The sequence below is a fragment of the Delphinus delphis genome, chromosome X (genome assembly GCF_949987515.2).
Source record: "Delphinus delphis chromosome X, mDelDel1.2, whole genome shotgun sequence".
Lineage (NCBI taxonomy): Eukaryota > Metazoa > Chordata > Mammalia > Artiodactyla > Delphinidae > Delphinus > Delphinus delphis.
In genome coordinates this window covers 106,054,001-106,077,657 of record NC_082704.1, presented here as the reverse complement: position 1 = coordinate 106,077,657, position 23,657 = coordinate 106,054,001, and the positions used below count along the sequence as shown (strand labels likewise).

The following is a 23,657-nucleotide window of genomic DNA, read 5'->3' as shown; positions in this document are numbered from 1 at the left end:
CTTAAAATCAATCATTCATTTTTGGGGCTAGGTAAAAAAAATAGGTGAGCCCAGTAAAGATACTCTCAGTCTTTCCAGATCCCTCAAAACATAAAGTCTTCGAGTTTCTACAGCGATTTTGCCTCCTGTTTCAAAATCCTTTCTACAACATCCTGAGAGGTAGGCCCCAGGGTCAGAGAATATTTTGGGGTCAGTGAGCTCACTACCTTAAAATGCACTTGTCCAACTTTGGCCTGTTGGCTTTAATTGTTGGAAACTTTTTTTTTAAGTATTGAGCTTTCTTAAAAAAAAATGCTTCCAATAATTTGCATTCGTTCGTCCTACTTATGACCATATTGATTATTCTTCTAAATGACAGTACTTCAATTTTCTGAAAGCAGTTATTATTCTCTTCCTAGTTTTTATAATAATTTGTCTGTGTATAGCATTTTACTTTACAAAGCACATTCACATGATTTATCTCTATTCTATATAACAACCCTATGTGGTAAGTAGGCAAAGACTGTAAGGAAATATTCAGAGGCCGAGTGACTAAGATCACAGCGCTAGTAAATCCAGGGGTTGCTGCAACATGCTGGTTTCTTAGAAGTTATATTCTTCCAGTTGCTCCAACTGTTCTTAGGACATGATATGATTCTCACATCCACTGGTAGACATATCAAGCATTTATCATGAGTATGGCACTGTTTTCAGTGCTTTAAATTTGAGAGAAAAATAATATTTGCCATCACTTTAAGGGTTTTCTTACAGTACTTTTCTCCAAACACTACTGAACAGAAAACAGAATATAAGTGATTAAGTGGCTTGTCCAAGGTCATGGCATTCATTAAAAAAAAAGAAAAAAAAGAAGAGGAAGTAGAAAAGAAACTGTGAAATAGGAACTAAATGACACTAAAACGGTATCAGAAATTCTCTTTCAGTCGCTGATGTTGTTTTGTTTTATTGTGGCAAATACACATAACATTTACCATTTGAACCACTTTTAGGTGTACAATTCAGTGGCATTAATTACATTCACAATGCTATGCAGCCATCACCACCATCCATTTTCAAAACGTTTTCATCATCCCAAACAGATCACTAATGTTTTATATCTAGTGAAACTAGTTAATTGCTTTGCTCTGGCTTACCCTAGGTACAAAATAAAAGACAAAACTCCTTCCCCCTGACTTTAAAAATAAATTAGAATACAACTCAGATTTGCATGCTACTATCTTGGTTGTGAATATAAAAAATCTTTTGCAACATATGCTGTGGCATATAAGATAAAAAAAGGCCTCTACTCAGAGGGCAGCCACATATGCCTCTCAGCCAGCAGCCAATTTACTATTTAAACCATAACAGACTGAGATGATGTTTGATTATTTTTATGATCTAGGGCAGGCAGACACGATTCACTGTTCCAGAGCTGGGGCTGAAGCAGGCAGAGGATCAGTAACTGTCTGCCTCCAGGACTGCTGTAAGCAATGACAAGGCCATGCTATGAAGATCTTACTGGTATTTGCCACCAAAGGCAACAATTTCCCGCAGCTGGAGCCACTGGGCTCCCACCTGCAACTGCAGCACCGTCTAGGAATGTAGACTCGATACTGTCACAAGGACTGCAGGGGGCACAGTTTCAGGTCATTTTGGCTCAGAGCCCTCAGGGCCGAAATCTGGTGATGGCACTGCTATTCCTCCTAGGACCAAGTGTCAGTGTGAGATGGCAATTCTGGCAAATGAGTCCTTGTCTCCGTAAGTTGTCTAGGACCTCAAAACCTCAAGTCTGCCTTGCTCTTGCAGTTTTCCAAGGGACTCTACATGTAGAGTCGCACTAAGTCCACACACCACTGCCCTGAGAGAGTCTAGTCTTTATCAGTGGTTCTCAAATATTATGGGCTTGCTAAAAATCCCCCGGAGGGCTTGCTAAACCACATATTGCTGGCCCTAACCCTCAGTGTCTGAGTCAGTAGGTCCGGGTTGGGGCCTGAAAATTTGCATTTCTAACAAGTTCCCAGGTGATTCTGATGCTGCTGGTCCAGGGACTACACTCTGAGAACTGCTGGTCCAGCTGTTATGGACTGAATTGTATCCCCCAAAATTCATATACTGAAGCCCTAACCCACAGTGTTAATACAGTAGACTGTATTTGGAGACAGGGCCTTTAGAGAGGTAATTAAGGTCAAGTTCATCATAAGGGTAGACCTCTAATCTAACTAGTGTCATTATAAGACAAGGATGATACACCAGGGGAGTGCACGCACAATGACAAGGCCATGTGAGGACACAGGGAGAAGGTGGCCATCTGCAAGTCACGGAGAGAGGCCTCAGGAGAAACCAACCTTGCTGATACCTTGATCTTGGACTTCCAGCCTCCAGAACTGTGAGAAAATAAATTTCTGTTATTTAAGCCTCACAGTCTGTGGTATTTTGTTACGACAGCTCAAGCTGACTAAGGCATCAGCTTCACCCGTGTTCTTGCCACTGTGTTCTACTTGCCAGGATGCCATCAAACTGACGCCTGAAGGGTAGGAAAGGAGCAGCCAACTGACAGCCCTGAGAAAGGCGTTCCCAGCAGAAGGGACTGCACTCCCTGTAGTCCCCAGCAAGGAAAGCGAGGCTAGCACCATGATGAGGGAGAAGGCGCAGAGGGCCAGAGCACAGGCCCGTGCCTGCAACTCCAAGGAGGGCAGGTTGTGACCAGATAAGCCCAAACTGAGAATGACCTGTAACTAGCAGCTTTGGAATTTGAGTCTCTAGATTTCCATGTAATTATGCAAAAAAATAAGGCATAGCAAATTTTCTTTGATTAATATTCAAATTAGCATGCATTCTCTGAATACTGACATTGGAAGGAGGGCCAGAACTGAGGTACATAGTGCAGAAAAACATTTAAATTTGTTGTAGTTCATTTATATGTGCAAACAAATTTTAGTCTGGTGTTAGAAAGGCTGCAAAATAAAATTAAATTAAGCAGTAAACCCATACATACATAAGCAAGAACAAAGGACATGCAAGCTTACTGAATCTAACTTACCTGGACAAATACAATGGCTTGTTGTGGATAATAAAGAGAGGCAGCTAATCCCATGAAAACAGGTGGATACACCAGCTTCTTTATTTTTGAACCTATTAAAAAAAAGGTTATGGACACCATCAGAGTATTCATTATCTTTACCATTACAGTTTGTGTCATATATCTAACATTGAGTAAGACTTCTTTGGTCTTAGACTGACAGAGAATGTGCCTAATATATGAACCAAAAAGGACCACCACATTTTCATAGCTTTAGGAAGATACAATTCACACAACTCACCCACTTAAATTGTACCATTCAATGGCTTTTAGTGTACTCACAGAGGTACAAGCCCATCACCACAATCAATTTTAGAAGTCATCACCCAAAAAGAATCCCCACATCTGTGAGCAGTCACTCCCCAATTCCTCCATGACCTCCAGCCCTAGGAAACCACTAATCTACTTTCTAACTCTATGGATTTGCCTACTCTGGACATTTCGTATAAATGGAATTATATAATATGTAGTCTTTTGCACCTGGCTTTTTTCATCAATACAATGTTTTCAAGAGAACTACCATTTCTAAGCAAACAGAAAAAAAGATTGTTTTAAAAAGAAAACCACACATTATTTTGGTTTCTAAGGTTTACATTCTTTCATAGTAAACTGGCTTCCTATTTAAATACTGAATGCAAGCATTCCTCTCCTCTCCTTTCCAATACCCCATAAAAATAACAGTAAAAGAATAAAACACAGATAATAAACCCACAACGAAGAGAAAATGTATGGAGGGGCTATTGGCTATTAAGAAGGGTCAGCAAAGGTTCAGAAAACGGAGAGTGGATGGGAGCAAAAGGACAGACAGCCTTTAAATCCTGAGGAGGGGCCACAGCAGAGGAGGGAGCAGAATGTCCCTGGCAGCCCAGAGATGTCAGGTACCATGCAGGGTGGAGAGGGCAAACAGGGATCAAAATAGGGGGAGAAATACAAGTCCTGTGCGTGGACCAGGTGAGCCTCTCCTTCCTCCATGCCATGCCTGTGCAAAACTGCCTGTGGCCATGCCATCTCGCCAGACAAAATCTTAAAAGGGGGGCAGGGTATCGCTAAAGAAATGCCATGGATTTGCTGCTGAGAACCGAGACAGCTGGTGTGAGTGCATGTGCGTGTTAGTGCTGAAGAGTCCAGCCTTCACTGTCACCCCCCCACCTAAGGGCAGTCCCCTTTTGGCTCACCCTGAGGGAGAACCTGCTTGCCAGCAAGCCCCATCTACACACAAAATGTTCTTATTAGAGTTTCAATTGCCTTGTTCTTTCTTGTTTTGTTTTTTGCCTTGTTCTTAAACATGACTGTACAACTGAGGAAAGCTGAGGAAAGCCTGCAACATACAAGAGAAGATCAAGACAAGCAAGAAGGAAAAATGACCCTAAAGGAAAGAGAAGAACTTAAAAACAAAACTAAACCTGTTATTAAGTATCATCAATAAATTCAAGAAGCTACTGCATTAAAAGAAAAATGAGTTCTGTGAAAAGAGCTCTTGGAAATGACCAAAGTAAACTAATGCAAAAAGAATAAAATAGTCAAGAAAATACAAGAGACACATGGGGTCAGTTTAAATAGCTCAATCACAAATGAATTCGAGTTCAGGAAAGAAAAAGAATGAGAGGAAATTTTCAAATAAATACAAGATATATATTTGCCAACAGCTGAGGGCTGCAAGCTACCAAAATGCCCAACCAAAGAATGAAAACATCTATATGTAGTCACAGCACCATGGAAGTTTAGAACATTGAAGACTAAGAGAAGATCCTCAAAGCTTCCAGAAAAAAAGAAAAAAATGAATCACTTCATAAGGAACAATCAACGCAGACTGGTTGCTGACTCTCACACCTGCAACGCTGGGTGCTAGAAGATGCAGCCAGAAAAGTTTTGATGGAGAACAAATTCTACAACCAACCAAACGATCACTAGGTATGAGTCCTTTCAGACTTGCAAAAACTTGGAAAGTTTACCTCCAACATAGGCTTTTTTGAAAGTGACTTAAGCATGTAGTTCAACAACATGGCAGCAAATCTAGGAGAAGACAACACGGACCCCAGGCAAAGGGGGTCAAACCCAAGAGAGCGTGGAGCCATGGCCCAAGACAACAGCTGTGTTGACTGAGTCTCAGTCTAGACTGTGAGAATACGTAGAGCCCTGGGAAAGGGGAAATGAACAGACAGAAGGATGGAGAGCTGGGAGAAATGAGAATGAGATTAAGAAAACTGGTAGAGGGTAAAACTGGAGAATACACTAGAAATGGACTTGACACAAGAAACAGTCTCCACTCAGAGGCACGGGGTTTTTGAGATGGGACGCATATAGATGCTAGTGCAATGTATGTTACTCACATTTACAAAGAAGAATGTAAGTGCTGTTTATCGGTCTTAAACTTTAAACAGACAAATCCCCCAAAATGGAACTGGGGTTACAGAAGAGAATACAAATACTATCAATCTAGACTCTTAATATTATGTTTCTCTCCCTGTCCTATTGCCTTGACTGAAAGGCTATAATTACTCCAGAAGAGAAAAGCCTTTTACACCCCTGGAAGCCCACCTGTACACTTGAAGCTTTAAGCACCTGGGCAGCTCATGAAGGTGAGGACCAGGTGGAGGACAGCAAACCCTCCAACCAGCCACTTTTCACTCCTCTAGGGAAAGCTGATAGGCAGCAGCTCTTGAGCTTCTAGCTCCTAGTGGTTCACACAATGAGCTGGGGGCCCCAGAACTTCTGGAAGAAAGTGCAATCCCCTGTCTCCCTGCATATCTCCACACCCACACCTCCCAAGAAGCCAGTGGTCTAAACTGTAACCATCAGCATTGCCAGAGGGGAACCACTGGCTGTCAGTGCTGCAGGGAGCCACCAGAAGGCAACAATGGTGGGCAACGACCACCTGCCACCCTTGGGTGTCCTGGTTGGGCCCACTTCCTCTGAATGATCATCCACTCATCTCTCTTCCAGAGAAGTACCTCTTGTCCTCACCACAGTCCTGGCCACCCTCACCACCATTATCTGCTGAATGCTCAAGAAACCTATCCATATGATCCAGCAATCCCTCTTCTGGGTATATACCCAAAGGAAATGAAATCAGTATCTTGAAGTATCCCATGTTCATTGCAGCATTATTCACAATAGCCGAGACATGAAACCAAACTAAGTGTCTTTCAATGGAAGAATGGATAAAGAAATTGTGGTATATATTTACCATGGAATATTATTCAGCCTTTAAAAGGAAGGACATTGTACCATGTGCAAAAATATGGATGAACCTGGAGGACATTATGCTAAGTGAAATAAGCCAGACAGAGAAAGAAAAAACAGTGCAAGATCTCACTGATATGCAGAATCTAAAAAAGTCAAATACATAGAAGCAGAGAGTAGAAGGGTGGTTATCAGGAGTGGGGAGGTGGGAGAAATGGGGAGGTGTTGGTCAAAGGGTACAAAGGTGCAGCTATGTAGGATGAATAAGCCTAGAGATCGAATGAACGGCATGATGACCACAGTTAGTAATACTGAACCCTGGACATTTACTAAGAGAGGAGATTTCAAGTGCTCTCATCACAAAAAAGGTAACTATATGAGAAGATATATTAATTAGCTCGACTCTAGTAATAATTTCACTATGTATACGTGTATCAAAACATCATGTTGTACACCATAAATACATATAATTTTTATCAAAAAATAAAATTAAAATAAATAAAATGTTAGACTGAAAAAAAAGAAGAAAAGAAACTCCACCAGGAGGGACCTTCTGAGCCCATCGTACTGCTGCCAGCATAGGGGACCAGGAGGGGCCTGAAAATCATTCTGACCACCCATGAACATACCTACCCTCCTACTCCCCACTCATCTTGCTTAGGGACCCCCCCCACCCCAATGTTGTTTACCTCAGGCCCTTGTACCCCAGCACCCACGGGAAAAGTTCTGTTGTTTGGTACGTGCGCATGAGTATGTGTGCATGTGTACTTTTCTGAAAAAGAATTAAGGTTTTAAATTATTTTAATACAACCGAGCCCTCTCAGGAAAAGGAAGAAGAGAGAGGAACAAGCAAGAAAACAAAAGCAAAGGCAAAGGACCCGCAGTAGTGGTGTCCTTCTGCTGCTGTTCTGCCCAGGAGAGCATAGTCCCCAGTCGTCCGCAGGACAGTTACCACAGTGGATGTGCAGGAGATAAACACAGTTTAAAGAGCACACATGGCACAGGGAGCTCTCTTTAGGGCTGTAAAACTGCTCCACGTGCTCTACCCATGGAGAGGGAAGGAGGAAGCTAATCTCACTTGATTCCACGTTCCTGGCTCCCTAACACCCAGTCAAATTCCAACACCCTGGCCTTGGGATCTTCATATATTCTAAACACTATCTAAATAACATAGGAATGCTTTCCTAGACAGCTTTACAGAAGGAGGGGAAAGAAGTTTGGGAAAAAAGCTGGTTCAACTATTGCCCAAGCTGATTAGTAACAACAAACTGCATTTAATTCTTATATATTCTGCACAAGACGGGAGGAGGACACAAAAACTACAACAGGAGTTCATTCCACACACTGGGGGAGTGGCACCAGGGCAGCATTCTTCCAGATTCTAAAAGTGCGGTTAAGGCATGTATAGGAAGGGTTTTTTTGTTTGTTTGTTCTTTTGTGGTACGCGGGCCTCTCACTGCTGTGGCCTCTCCCGTTGCGGAGCACAGGCTCCAGATGCGCAGGCCCAGCGGCCATGGCTCACGGGCCCAGCCGCTCCGAGGCATGCGGGATCTTCCCGGACCGGGGCACGAACCCGCGTCCCCTGAATCGGCAGGCGGACTCTCAACCACTGCGCCACCAGGGAAGCCCCAGCATGTATAGGAAGGTTTTTAATATTGAGAAATGGTTATCAAACTAGTCTCTATAGTTATCTTTTATGGGGACCGATTACAGGGTTCATAATCTTTATAATTTAGGAATTTTTGTGAAGCCTGAATTTTACAATCAATGAAACTTCAAGTAGCTCATAAATTCATCTAATTATAATGAAGTATTTTATCATCCTGTATTTCCTATAAATGTTTTGTAATCCAGCAGTAAGGTGTAGTAATATCTTTAAGTTGATATTTGTTAGCTTTTAATTCTAAGTATATATATATTTTTTTGCGGTACGCATGCCTCCCACTGTTGTGGCCTCTCCCGCTGCGGAGCACAGGCTCCGGACGCGCAGGCTCAGCGGCCATGGCTCACGGGCCCAGCCGCTCCATGGCATGTGGGATCCTCCCGGACCAGGGCACGAACCCATGTCCCCTGCATCGGCAGGCGGACTCTCAACCACTGCACCACCAGGGAAGCCCCTAATTTTAAGTATATTTTTAAAAAATATTTATTTATTTCGCTGCATTAGGTCTTAGTTGCAGCACGCGGGATCCTTGTGGCATGCAGGCTCTTTGTTGCAGCGCACGGGCTTCTCTCTAGTTATGGCACGTGGGTTCTAGAGCACAGGGGCTCAGTAGCTGTGATGCACAGGCTCTCTAGTTGTGGTGCAAAGGCTCCAGAGTGTGCGGGCTCAGTAGTTATGTCACGCAGGCTTAGTTGCCCTGTGGCATGTGGGATCCTAGTTCCCTGACCAGGAATGGAACCTGCGTCCTCTGCACTGGAAGGTGGATTCTTAACCACTGGACCCCAGGGAAGTCCCTAATTTTAAGTATTTTTACAAGTTTTTATCATCACTGACTGAAGGTACAAGACATCAAGAAATTAATAAACTCTCCATTAAATCACTGTTACTAGGAATAATAGCCTGATCTTTTATTTTAATATAAATTTATTTTATTTATTTTTGGCTGCATTGGGTCTTCAGTGTTGTGCATGGGCTTTCTCTAGTTGCAGAGAGTGGGGCCACTATTCGTTGTGGTGCGTGGACTTCTCATTGAGGTAGCTTCTCTTATTGTGTAGCATGGGCTCTAGGCGCATGGGCTTCAGTAGTTGTGGCACGTGGGCTTCAGTAGTTGTGGCTCGCAGGCTCTAGAGCGCAGGCTCAGTAGGTGTGGTGCACGGGCCCAGTCGCTCTGTGGCATGTGCAATCTTCCCAGGCCAGGGCTCAAACCCACATCCCCTGCATTGGCAGGCGGATTTTTAACCACTGCACCAACAGGGAAGCCCTAATAGCTTAATCTTAATAGTGAAACATTTACAGTTTCTCAGGTGTGACAGATCTTCATTAATGAAAGTTCACTCTTTCTGTATCAAAGAGCAACAGGAATTTGACCAAGTAAATGTGCCTATAAAGGATAACTAATTTCTTTTTCTTTTTTTATTCTAATTAATTTTTTTATTGGAGTATAGTTGATTTACAATGCTGTGTTAGTTTCTGCTGTACAGCAAAGTGAGTCAGTTATACATATACATATATCCACTCTTTTCTATACTCTATTCCCATATAGGTCATCACAGAGTATTGAATAGAGTTCCCTGTGATATTCAGTAGGTTCTTATTAGAGAAAATGATCTTTTTTTTTTTCCCGGTACGCGGGCCTCTCACTGCTGTGGCCTCTCCCGTTGCGGAGCACAGGCTCCGGACACGCAGGCTCAGCGGCCATGGCTCACGGGCCCAACCGCTCCACGGTATGTGGGATATTCCCGGACCGGGGCACGAACCCGCTTCCCCTGCATCGGCAGGCGGACTCTCAACCACTGTGCCACCAGGGAAGCCCCTGATCTTTTTTTTTTTTTTTTTAACATCTTTATTGGGGTATAATTGCTTTACAATGGTGTGTTAGTTTCTGCTTTATAACAAAGTGAATCAGCTATACATATACATATGTTCCCATATTTCTTCCCTCTTGCATCTCCCTCCTTCCCACCCTCCCTATCCCACCCCTCTAGGTGGTCACAAACCACTGAGCTGATCTCCCTGTGCTATGCGACTGCTTCCTACTAGCTAGCTATTTTACGGTTGGTAGTGTATATATGTCCATGCCACTCTCTCACTTTGTCACAGCTTACCCTTCCCTCCCCCCATATCCTCAAGTCCATTCTCCAGTAGGTCTGTGTCTTTATTCCCATCTTGCCCTTAGATTCTTCACGATCTTTTTTCTTTCTTCTTAGATTCCATATATATGTGTTAGCATACAGTATTTGTTTTTCTCTTTCTGACTTACTTCACTCTGTATGACAGACTCTAGGTCCATCCACCTCACTACAAATAACTCAATTTCGTTTCTTTTTATGGCTGAGTTAATATTCCATTGTATATATGTGCCACATCTTCTTTATCCATTCATCTGTCGATGGACACTTAGGTTGCTTCCATGTCCCGGCTATTGTAAATAGAGCTGCAGTGAACATCTTGGTACATGACTCTTTTTGAATTATGGTTTTCTCAGGGTATATGCCCAGTAGTGGGATTGCTGGGTCGTATGGTAGTTCTATTTTTAGTTTTTTAAGGAACCTCCATACTGCTCTCCATAGTGGCTGTATCAATTTACATTCCCACCAACAGAGCAAGAGGGTTCCCTTTTCTCCACACCCTCTCTAGCATTTATTGTTTGTAGACTTTTTGATGATGGCCATTCTGCCCAGTGTGAGGTGAGATACCTCATTGTAGTTTTGATTTGCATTTCTCTAATGATTAATGATGTTGAGCATTCTTTCATGTGTTTGTTGGCAATCTGTATATCTTCTTTGGAGAAATGTCTATTTAGGTCTTCTGCCCATTTTTGGATTGGGTTGTTTTTTTGATATTGAGCTGCATGAGCTGCTTGTAAATTTTGGAGATTAATCCTTTGTCAGTTGCTTCATTTGCAAATATTTTCTCCCATTCTGAGGGTTGTCTTTTCGTCTTGTTTATGGTTTCCTTTGCTGTGCAAAAGCTTTGAAGTTTCATTAGGTCCCAGTTGTTTATTTTCATTTCTCTAGGAGGTGGGTCAAAAAGGATCTTGCTATGATTTATGTCATAGAGTGTTCTGCTTATGCTTTCCTCTAAGAGTTTGATAGTGTCTGGCCTTACATTTAGGTCTTTAATCCATTTTGAGTTTTCTTTTTGTAACCAAAAGTATATAATTTCTTTCATTTTATCTTTTTACAATTTCTATATATGTTTAAAATCAAATATACTGGAGAAGACAACCACATCAATTATACATCAAGAAGGCCATATTCAGGAACTAACTCATTATTCCAAAAACTGGTAAGTGAAAAGAAAGAATCAAATGTATATGTTATGTCTCCCTTATGAACTGTTTAAAAAAAAAACTACAAAATTGTACCTACCTCTAGCCAAAAGGAGTCCAACAACTCCAGAAAAACCAATAACACCAAGTCTTGGAAAAAATCCAGGAGGTGCATTTTGGAGATATTCATAGCTGTCTATAATAGAATCAGACCAGGAAACAGTTTTATAAATTGCTCATTAAAAAACAAAACATGTACATCAACTATACTTCAATTAAACATAAACATAAACAAAAAGAACAAAACAAAAAAGTCAAATATAAGTAGCGTATGTAGTAGCAAATGCTTCTCAAATAATGTATTCTTTGCTTTCTGTTAATATGCTTCTTTTCAACAAGTTCTTTTTATGTAAGAGATAAACATGATTTACTAGTTACATCGCAAGTATCCAATTTTCAAACACTTTTTAGCCTGATGACATTCTGACAATAAAGTAATGTTAGGTTACCTTCATATTCCTGAAGGCAACAGATCTGAATCAATTATTCATAAGGGTAGAAAGACAAATACAGGAATCCCTTGCTATCCAAACACAGAAACAGAATAAATTTGGATAAATCTTTGGATAGATCTGTCGCTATCTGAAGCTTTGCTGCTTGCTCTCTAAAATTCAGGAACCAAATACATTAGACTCAGGAAAAAAAATGTATCTTTTGCCATCTGAATTCATTATTTAAACTCAAGAATAACTCTGGATAATGAAGGAAATTTGTAGTGCAAGTATATGCAGGAAATAGTCGCTGTTGATAGATAAATACAAATAAATGCAACATGTGAGTCTACTTGCCACGCCTGACCATGCATTATGACCTCATTCGCATGAGGCCGCCTCTCCTCTCCCCTGAGCCAATGCCACCAAATAAAAGCTAGCTTAAGTCCTACCTCCTCAGAAAAGCCTTTCCTATACTCATCAGCCCACACCTCTCTTTCTCCTCTAAAGTCCCACCATAGTTATTTTCTCTACTGTCATTTGGTGCCTAATTGTACGGCCCTTGTTTTTAATTATTCAGGGTATATTTTATGTCTCCTCAAAGAGAATATCTGCTCCGTAATGGTGGACTGCTTAGACTTCTATGTCATTTTCCCCCAGTGGTAAATAGTGGATGTTCACTCAACAGATACTTATTTGAAGCCCTGCTAGGAGTTAATGGATACTGAATGAATTAACAAAGGGATTTCAGCTAGGTCACGACTTGAAAAGCCTGCAGGTCTCTCAACCTCATCTTCAGCACTCCCGATCTGCTTCCAGTTCCCGGCACACGCAACACTAAGTCAGCACTCCAAGCCTTGGTCATGCTGTGCCCTCTGTGTGGAATGCCTCCCAATTCCCACCCCCATGTTTTGGTGTGGCTAACTGTTCCTTCAAGACTCATCTCAGAACTCCTTCCCTGACTGCTCCCACCTCCCCAATCTCTGTTAAACTAGTTTCTTTCCTCTGTACCTTCAATGGTGATCTACGACTGTCTCTGTATTTGTGCTAGTATTGAACACTTTATTATATGCACCTCAGTGGCTGTGACCACTGGCTCAATCAGCCTCTCTCTTCAATGCCTGCCATGATGGTGACTTAACAGATGTACATGGAACTGAATTAACTGGAATACTCAATAATTCTCTCGTCTAGATAATACTAGGCATGTGCCAGTTATCCTTTTCTTGGCTTCTTTGGGAAATGTGGTGATCATTTTAAATACTACTATAGGGCTTGTGTTCTTTGCACCAATTCCTGTCTGGCCTTTTACTTATTTTGCCTTTAACCTGGTTTTAACTTTTCATCCTCTTGTCTGGGTCATTTGAGGCAATTTTCTGCTTCCCTTTATTTTTGCCTACCAGCATGGTATTTTCAATTCTAGACAGGCACACAGAGCAGGTGATAGAAGGATACCCAGATGCCTTGGTGAGCTGAGCCAAAGTGGGAAAATCACAAAGAAATGGGAAAGAAGATATGCTGTAAGACTACACTAAATATGAAGCCCAGCTTCTAGCAACATGTCTTGGCTATGACTCCTGGGAAATGGACTGGTTGCCTTGGCAGACAACAATGCAACTCATAATGGAACGTTTCTTCTTAAGTCTTTGCAGTAACTATGAGTCCAGGAGAAGGAAAAAAAGACTCATATTGCAAATACTGCCTACTGCTGTGAATCAATGGGGAATGATAGGCGACAATGAAGAGATACCTCAGTCACACATATAGATAAAAGATCAGGAGTTCTTTAGCTTCCTCAGGTAAAAAATGAAGGTAGCAAAGTACCTAACTGCCAAGGTTGTTATGAGGATTGTACATAAATTAATACTTTCAAAGCACTTAGACTAGTTCCTGACACCTAATAAGCACTAAATAAGTGTTTATAAAATTAAGATATTAACATACATGAATAATTTAAAGAAGTGGTAAGCTACTAATATGTCTGTCTTCAAATGAAGAATTTACTTATATAGTAGTCTCAGGGGTATCAGTGCATCAATACTATGATAATCTTCACTAAGAAATAAATTGTACTCATGCTTATTTTATCGTCACGGAAACACTTGTAAAAACAAGAGGATGACTGGCTGAGATGTCCAATAAAGGGAAATATGATCAATGTCTATAAATTTATCAGTTCCTGATATTAGTTAGAACATAGACTGTGAAACCAGTTTATGAGTGTATGTGTTAAGTGAATGTGAAAAACAATCAAAGGCGATAAAGAACAAATGAAAACATGTAAGAACACTATGAATTATGCAATAAAGCCTTTCCTAGGCACACCAGCCCAGTTCCTTCCTGCCTCTAAACTTCTGTAACATGTATTAATAGCTGTGCCAATGAGCTATCCTGATTCTGAAAACCTATAGATGAGTTAGGACATTGCACCTGGAGACAGATTTAAAGAAAGAAAATCCAGTGTATCTGCATCTGCTAGGCCAACAATCCTAATGATCTTGAAGAGACTTACCTGAGTGTTTGGGGACACTAGTTCTCTGAAATCTGATGAAAAAAATAGATTCTCTTTCCAGAAAAATCCAAATAGCTCTAAAATTCTACATACAATTTTAAGGAATTCACAGATCTCCTGGAGCCCATCCATGGCCTCTCAGTTAAAGAATCCAATGTCAAAAAACAAAAAAACCAAAAAAAAACAAAAAAAAGAATCCAATGTCAAACAAACTGATTATGCCTAATTAAAAATCGACTTACCTAACCCCCACTGAACCACACTTTGCATCTTGGGCTTAGTTTGGGAGTACATTTCCTAAAAAGATGAGAAAAAAAAAGAATCAATAGGATTTGCTGATTAGAAAGTAGCAATAAATATATTTGTCTTTACTGAATAAATTATCATGTTATTAGCACTTTTGAACAAAGGGATATACTCTCTACCTGGGTTTTTTGCGTTGTTTTTCCTTTTCTAATTTCCCCTTCACCACAAATTGCTCAGCAGAATGGCTTATTATTGCCACAGGAAGCAAACATTTCAAGTAGAGTGGTTTCAACAACCCAGCCTTTTCGTTCTTCTATTGAAATTGAGGAGGACGAAAAAAAATCAATCCCCTTGATAATTAAAGTGGATATTCTTTCCCTGTGAGATTAAATCATTCATATTAAGTCTATTTCCTGATTTGCCATGATTTTAGAGCCTATATCTGAAAACTGCCCATTTGAAGCAGGAATGACCAGCTTTAATGGGACAAAGGAGTCTATATCCAGGTTTGGAGAAACATTTACCCCAATTGAGCAAATGAAGTATTTAACATTCTCTTAACCACAACAGTAAAAAGGCTTTGTACATGAACATCAGATGATCCTAAAGAAAGCAAGGGACTACTTCAAAAAGTGTACAGTAAAGATGGGAAAAGAGATATGTGGGTATCAGAAGATATCAGAACCTGCTGTCACATGGAAAAGGATTTGTTTATTTTAATTCAGTTCAAGTCAGAGCAAGTTATCCTAATACTGTTAAATGGCCTTAAATAATAAGTGCTGAATTTGGCGGAGGACATAAAGAACATTAAAAAAACCTGAGTACTGCTTCATTAAAATCCATTATTAGTTTTTTTCTGCACATGAAAAGAGAAAAACTACAGATCAATGTCTAGACTGACTGCCCACTTCTTTTGCTAGCATAATCTGTTTACTATGAAGAAAAATTAAATCAGCTCTTGAAGAAAGGGACTAGAACTTGTAGGCCTGAAAATGGAGCCAGGAATGAGAAAAATTTTCATTCATGAAGACTTCAATCTATAGGAAAATAAAACCAGTGTAATCACACAAAAAAGCTTTTTTTACATATAACTAGTACAAATAAACATGTTGATAACTATTCTGAGGGGTTTTGTTGCACTAAGCATCATGCACAGATGAAAATGTAAAAACCAAAAAGCAACCTTGGGTTGAAAGGTAGAGATAAAGTACGTTTATAACCACAAAAAAAAAAAGAGCGAGAGAAATAACAGTAGTCATGCCTACATGATACAGAAATATTTGCAAATGTGCTGACCTTATCTTAACCACCGGCAGATGGTTTAAAAATCTTCTAGTCCATTCTCTACCTCTGCGGCTTTATTCCTGTCCTGCCCCTAGGTTCTTCAGAACCTTTTTTTTTTTTATATTCCATATATATGTGTTAGCATACAGTATTTGTTTTTCTCTTTCTGACTTACTTCACTCTGTATGACAGACTCTAGGTCCATCCACTACAAATAACTCAATTTTGTTTCTTTTTATGGCTGAGTAATATTCCATTGTATATATATGCCACACCTTCTTTATCCATTCATCTGTTGATGGACACTATGTCCTGGCTATTGTAAATAGAGCTGCAATGAACATTGTGGTACATGACTCTTCTTGAATTATGGTTTTCTCAGGGTATATGGCCAGGAGTGGGATTGCTGGGATGTATGGTAGTTCTATTTTCAGTTTGGTTTTTTTTTTTGTTTTTTTTTTTTGCGGTACATGGGCCTCTCACTGTTGTGGCCTCTCGCGTTGTGGTGCACAGGCTCCGGATGCGCAGGCCCAGCGGCCATGGCTCACGGGCCCAGCTGCTCCGTGGCATGTGGGATCTTCCCAGACCGGGTCACGAACCTGTGTCCCCTGCATCAGCAGGCGGACTCCCAACCACTGCACCACCAGGGAAGCCCCTATTTTCAGTTTTTTAAGGAACCTCCATACTATTCTCCATAGTGGCTTGACGACACGGGGAGAGGGAAGGGTAAGCTGGGACAAAGTGAGAGAGTGGCAATGGACACTACCAAATGTAAAATAGATAGCTAGTGGGAAGCAGCCGCATAGCACAGGGAGATCAGCTCGGTGCTTTGTGGCCACGTAGAGGGGTGGGATAGGGAGGGTGGGAAGGAGACACAAGATGGAGGAGATATGGGGATATATGTATATGTATAGCTGATTCACTTTGTTATAAAGCAGAAACTAACACACAATTGTAAAGCAAGTATACTCCAATAAAGATGTTAAAATTAAAAAATCTTCTAGAACAAGAGAATAAAGTTTAAGTGTGTTACAACACATTATGTATAAAGTCTTTAGGTATTTCATAACTCAATAATATGGTTACGGTACTTTAGTATAATGGCCTGATTTATGCTATTTTCTTTCTAAATTGGTGAACAAAAGTTCAGCATTGGCACAGACAGTGGAAATTAAAAATTCTAAAACAAGTTCTGGATGAAAATTGAGTTTATCATCTCAAGCAAAGTAAATCTAGACCACGTCACACACATCTACATTCTTTTACTTTGTCATCAGTTTTCAAAATCAAGATCAAGTGTGGCAAATATACATATCAAAGCCCACGAAAACATTCTGTAGACTGTAAATTTTGGTTTCCAATGTTAAAAATTGCACACATGCTTTCATGAACATAATGACAAATGCCTGATTTAAAACCTGAGCAGTAAAAGTCAATCTGTACATGCAGATCTTTGGTCACTAAGGGAAACAGTTAAGTACTCAAGTATGTAATTCCACCCTGTTGTAGTTATCTACCCTCCTATTATAGCATTCAAAATCCTCTGTACCCATTCCTGTTTAAAGGGAAATCCTGGGATTTCCCTGGTGGCACACTTGTTAAGAATCTGCCTGCCAATGCAGGGGACACGGGTTTGAGCCCTGGTCCAGGAGGATCCCACATGCCGCAGGGCAACTAAGGCCGTATGCCGCAACTACTGAGCCTGCGGTCTAGAGCCCGTGAGCCACAACTATTGAGCCTGCGCGCTACAACTACTGAAGCCCGTGCACCTAGAGCCCGTGCTCCGCAACAAGAGAAGCCACCTCAATGAGAAACCTGCGCACCACAACGAAGAGTAGCCCCGGCTCGCTTCAACTAGAGAAAGCCAGCATGCAGCAACAAAGACCCAACACAGCCAATAATAAATAAATAATTAATTAAAAAATAAAATAAAGTGGTACTGACTTGCAGAATCTCTGTGGGGAGAGAAACTTCCTAATTTTGATATAAATGTTTACATAGTTCCAGCCCCATATCCTCCCCTGGTGGACAATAATGTTTTCATAGCCGCAACCAACAAGATAGGCACCATGGGGGAATTCCCTGGTGGTCCAGTAGTTAGGACTCGGCGTTTTCACTGCCGTGGCCCATGTTCAAGTCCTGGTCGGGGAACTAAGATCCCACAAGCCAAATGGCCTGCCCAAAAAAAAAAGATAGGTACCATGGGCCTCTGCTCTCTAGTCAACGTGACACAGGCTGCCCAGTGGGAGGGAAACTCTCTCTGCAGCTATGGCGACAGCTGCCACCAGGAAGCTAGGGCTCTCTGCTCCACTCCAGAGATGGCACTGATGAACATTTTTAAGTCAGGCACTCTTAAGTTGGGGCCCCTTATTGTGCCTTTTTCTGAAAACATGCAGCCAGTACAGACTTTTTACTACTGACTCTAAACAGAAATGCATTCATTCCATTTTCAGAACAGCTCTCTGTACCTGACACCAACTTGTATATGGTTCGCAATAATGTCGGAGATGGGAGATGCTTTCTTCAAGTTGGGTCCTTGGCTCTTCCACATATTTAGACTGACCCTCAGGAACAGAGTAGAGTGAAAGCTGCAAAGATTGAAAAACAAAATAAAAAGAAATTAAGAAGTGTATACAGTAATGAAATAACAATCAATTATTAAATTTGTAATAATTCACAAACTACAGTGAATAAGGGTTATGTGCACCCTGAACCTTGCTTCAGACGATCTTTGCACCTTAATCAATAAGGACAAGGCCAAGAGAGCAGGGCTATGAGGTGTCCTAGCCTCCCCCAACCCTACTCATAGCAGATAAAGTAGTCCCCTTTTACCCATTTTATATATTAGTATTTGTTATTTCATCTTAGATTTAGTTTGGAAAAAGGATTCTATTACTATAAATGGTGGGTCGGAGGTGGGATAGGAAAAAAAAGCTTGAGGATAACTGAATAGCATATGACTTAGCTCTAGTGATCAGTCTAGTGCTAATCAAAGCAGAATAGCAGGTTTGTTCCCCACCAGAGAGGAAACATTTCACAGCCACCACTGGCTGCCTTCTTCACCCTCAAAAATGCCACTGTCTCAAGGCCTGAGAAGAAGAGAGTAAAGGGCAAAAAAACAAGCTATTTAGCTTTAGGTAAACACCATTCAAGTAACCCTGACCATAACTGAAGGTAGATCTTTATGACACTTTACTCAAAGTCAAAAGAAACCAAATATCTAAAATAATCAGTGGGAAGTATAGACAAAAAGGAATGTAAACAATGGAGAGATGATTTCCTGTTTTTTTTTTTTTTTTTGCTGTATGCGGGCCTCTCACTGTTGTGGCCTCTCCCGTTGCGGAGCACAGGCTCCGGATGCGCAGGCTCAGTGGCCATGGCTCATGGGCCCATTTGCTCCGCGGCATGTGGGATCTTCCCGGACCAGGGCACAAACCTGTGTCCCCTGCATCGGCAGGCGGACTCTTAACCACTGCGCCACCAGGGAAGCCCTGATTTCCTGTTTTATTTATTTAGTATTTATTAAGCATCTACTTATGAGCCTCTAATCCAGCCAAGAAGCAGGATGAACCCTGGTCTTTAATTTCTTAGGAGAGGGAAAAATGTGAATGTTTTCCTGGCTTGATAAGCAGTTTGGAAGCAGGCAGATCACTTAGAAGTGACTTGTGCTTGCAATCTACTGGGACAGAGCAGATTCCCCACTAAAAATCTAGGAAATATTCCTTAATTATGTCCTTAGCTAAGTACCATTAATTAAAGTTGAAAAAGCCATAGTCTAGCAGCTTCCCACAAGGAAGCACTATTTCCTCCTTTTAAATATCTTCTGAATTGTCCTATCTTCCTGATATTCAATTTGTATGCTTCCCATAGTAAGCAAATCACATATTCAAAATGTATCACGTTACCTCATTAACCTTCACAGCAGCTTTGTGAGATGAGTCCTTTTTTGCTGATGCATAGACTTTGAAGGTGAGCAGGCTCAGGCTGGCCGGCCCCACAGACCTCTGAATTACCTGAAACACAGAAACAATCTTAAGCCTTCTCTCAGTTCTACAAACTGAAGGTACATAACGTGGGCACATTTGCAACCTCAGCCACTCCTGCCCTGAGAGGCTTATTGCGCGTTATGAGAAATGTATTCCCAAAGTTTTATGGAAGTCAGAAAAAAAAAGAACATGTTCTCGTGGACTTAAAATTCCAGGTCACCTTTATCTTCATTTCCAAAACAGTAGTTCCTGAGTTTTCTACTTAGCCTTTCAAGGAAAATAAAAGATACACCTCCCCTACCCTCCCCAATAACAACAGGGGAAGGAGATTTTTTTTTTTGGCTGCATTGGGTCTCCGTTGCCATGCACGGACTTTCTCTAGTTGCAGCGAGCGGGGGCTACTCTTGGTTGTGCTGCGCGGGCTACTCATTGCAGTGGCTTCTCTTGTTGTGGAGCATGGGGTTTAGGCGCACAGGCTTCAGTAGTTGTGGCACACAGGATCAGTACTTGTGGCTCTTGGGCTCTAGAGCGCAGGCTCAGCAGTTGTGGCACACGGGCTTAGTTGCTCCGCGGCATGTGGGATCTTCCCGGACCAGGGCTTGAACCCGTGTCCCCTGCATTAGCAGGTGGATTCTTTAACCACTGCGCTACCAGGGAAGCCCGGGAAGGAGTTTTTAATGATCTCACCTAGTAATTCATTGAACAGGGTGAAGATTCTTTCGATAATTCCAATAATCAAACTTTGAGCAGCTCTCCCTTTCCATTCCCACTCAGAACCCCTCTCTCCCAGCCTCAGTTCCCAAACTCAGTCTCTTTCTGTGCCTTGCTCTCCCTGACTAGGTCACTCATGCCCATGGCTTCAACATGAAGCGTGACCCCTAGATATGCAGCTCCAGCCCAGAGCTCTCTCCTGAGTTCCCAACTCATTTATCCTATTACTTCTGGACATTTCCACTTGGATGGGACACAAGCTCCCTACACCAAGAACACCCAAAACCAACTCATCAGGATCCTGTCTGTGCCTCCAAGTCTATACTAGGCCTGATAGGTGAATGTGTGCTGTGGAATCTAGAAAGTTTTAAAAGTGACACATTTTAAAAATTAATACACAGCACTTGACCATCTTGCATCCTTACCCCAGAAATGCCTCCTCTTCCTCTACTTCTTCTCTCAGGAATGATGCCGCCATCCAACTAGACAACCCAATCGGAAACTCTGAGGTCATCTCCACTGCCTCCCCCCACCATCCTATTGGTCATTAAGTCCTGTTAATTCTGCCTATTAAATACTTAATTCACTCCCTCCTCTTTATCTTCTCCTGTACAATCTTCCCTTGGGCCCTTGTTTCTTTCCTGGATTGTTTCAACAGCTTAATTCTAAACGTTCACCTGGCTCTCTGATGACTCAAACCACCACAATGCAAAAGAATGATCTTTCTGAACTGCAAACCCGAGTATCTTCTATCCTTATTTGAGATCCTTTGGTATTCATTACCTAGGACTTTTATGTGAGCCAAACAAGGCCCATTTATGATCTGACCCCAACCACCTTCTTAACTTCATCTGTCACTCTGCCTTTTCCCACAAAACTTGAACTCCCTATATTTCTCCCATGCTGCTTCCCAGCCTCATGGGTTCACACATGCTGGCTCCTCTGCCTAGAATGTTCCATATTTGCTTTGCCTTTCTGCACAATTGCCTAAGAGCATGGAGACTTATTGCTTTTCTTTTCTTATTTATCCATTTATTTATGTCTATCAAGTTCTCCCTCCCAAACTGGAAGCCCTTTCAGGATGGGGCTGTGTCTTACCCTGTATTCCTCATGTCTATAACTGTGCCTAACACATAAGAAATGCTCAAGAACTGTTTAATGCCTGCATGAATGGACAGAGAGAGGCAAAAAATAAATGATTGGTTGACTTGTTCTAACTACTTAGGCATGATCTGGCATCACAGAAATCATATTCCTGAGATCTGCAGTGCCCGTAATGTGAAAGACTTCGCTACTCTGTAATACTCACAAAACATATAATGCTAGATAAAACCTAAAAAGGTCTGTTGAAATGTATGCCTTGGGCTTCCCTGGTGGCACAGTGGTTAAGAATCCACCTGCTAATGCAGGGCACATGGGTTCAAGCCCTGGTCCGGGAAGATCCCACGTGCCACGGAGCAACTAAGCCCGTGCGCCACAACTACTGAGCCTGAGCTCTAAAGCCCACGATCCACAACTACTAAGCCCAGGCACCACAACTACTGAAGCCCGCACACCTAGAGCCCGTGCTCCGCGACAAGAGAAGCCACTGCAGTGAGAAGCCCGTGCACTGCAATGAGGAGTAACCCCCACTCGCCTCAACTAAAGAAAGCCCGCACGCAACAACGAAGACCCAACGCAGCCAAAAAAAATGAATAAAATAAAAAAATTTTTTTAAATGTATGCCTGAAGTCGCACACAAAAACAGAAATACCCATATTTCAGAAGCAAATAAAGAGCTAGAAGCTATTTTTAAAAGGAGTGGTTATTACTTAAACTGGTTTAAAAATAACACACCCTAAAGCATTAAGTGGAATACTTAAAAGATATTTATTTCCAGGCAATATTGCCACGAACTTTTTTTGCCTCCAGGATAAAGGTTAGTGAGCCACTGCTGACAGTCAGTGTGGTCCCTCCCTACTTCCCAGGAGAGGGCCTATGAGGCTGCTGGTATCTACAGGTGCCAACTCACTGCTCTCTGCCTTCTGGGTTTGTCCACAACCTACTGACAACACTGCTTAAACTGGGGACTTTCCACTGAGCCAGCTGGCAGGCACCGCCCCAACTTTGTTTCAGATTCCCTTTCTTACTGTCAATAGCTGGTGCCCCACCCCTTTTCCCATTTCCTCATCCAAGCATTTTGGGTTCATGTTGTCCCCTTTTTCATCCTCATTTGATATAATGCCTTGTGTTGACCTTTTAAATTCTTTTCTTTTTTTAATAAATTTACTTATTTTTGGCTGCGTTGGGTCTTTGTTGCTGCATGCAAGAGCTCTTTGGTTGTGGCGAGCAGGGGCTACTCTTCGTTGCGATGCGCAGCTTTCTCATTGCAGTAGCTTCTCTTGTTGCGGAGCATGGGCTCTATGTGTATGAGCTTCAGCAGTTGTGGCTCGTGGGCTCCAGAGTGCAGGCTCAGTAGGTGTGATGCACAGGCTTAGCTGCTCACTGCATGTGGGATCTTCCCGGACCAGGGATTGAACTCGTGTCCCCTGCACTGGCAGGCGCATTCCTAACCACTGCGCCACCAGGGTAGTCCCCAGATACCTTTTTGAGTTAGTGTTTTTGTTTCCTTTTGATATATTCCTGGAAGTGGAATTGCTGGATCATATGGTAGGTCTATTTTTAATTTTTTTTGAAGAACCTCCATACTGTTTTCCATGGTAGCCGCACCAATTTACAATTCTATCAGCAGCGCACAAGGGTTCCCTTTTCTCCATATCCATGCCAGCATTCATCTCGTCTTTTCTTTTTTAACATATATATTTATCTACTTATTTTATTATTTATTTTTGGCTGTGTCGGGTCTCAGCTGCAGCATGCAGGATCTTCGTTGCGGTGCACAGGCTCTTTGTTGCGGGGCGTGGGCTTCTCTCTAGTTGTGGCATGCAGGTTTTCTCTCTCTAGTTGTGGCTCTCAGGCTCCAGAGTGTGTGGGCTCCGTAGTTTGCAGCATGCATGCACAGTAGTTGCGGCGCGTGGGCTCAGTTGCCCCACAGCATGAGGGATCTTAGTTCCCTGACCAGGGATCGAACCCACGTCCCCACATTGGAAGGCAGATTCTTAACCACTGGACCACCAGGGAAGTCCCTCATCTCTTGTCTTTTTGATGATGGCCATTATAACAGAGGTGAGGTGGTATGTCATGGTGGTTTTTCTTTTTAAAGAAGGTGTTGCGGGTAGGAGTTTATTAATTTATTTATTTTTGCTGTGTTGCGTC

The 23,657-nt window shown here is 41.9% G+C and overlaps 1 protein-coding gene across 2 annotated transcripts in view; it reads right to left on the bottom strand.

Annotated features, from left to right (window-relative positions):
• The window catches only part of APOO (apolipoprotein O), a 58,088-nt gene that overhangs the window by 15,903 nt on the left and 18,528 nt on the right, over positions 1-23,657 (bottom strand). Inside the window, exons 2-6 of one of the 2 annotated variants that reach the window (XM_060003125.1) lie at positions 19,611-19,718; positions 18,174-18,293; positions 14,418-14,472; positions 11,273-11,368; positions 3,017-3,108 (exon numbers count right to left, since the gene is read on the bottom strand). In XM_060003125.1, the coding sequence (XP_059859108.1) occupies positions 3,017-3,108; positions 11,273-11,368; positions 14,418-14,472; positions 18,174-18,293; positions 19,611-19,718 (471 nt within the window). The remainder of the gene's footprint in view (positions 1-3,016; positions 3,109-11,272; positions 11,369-14,417; positions 14,473-18,173; positions 18,294-19,610; positions 19,719-23,657) is intronic. The other variant, XM_060003126.1, reaches the window with a different exon arrangement.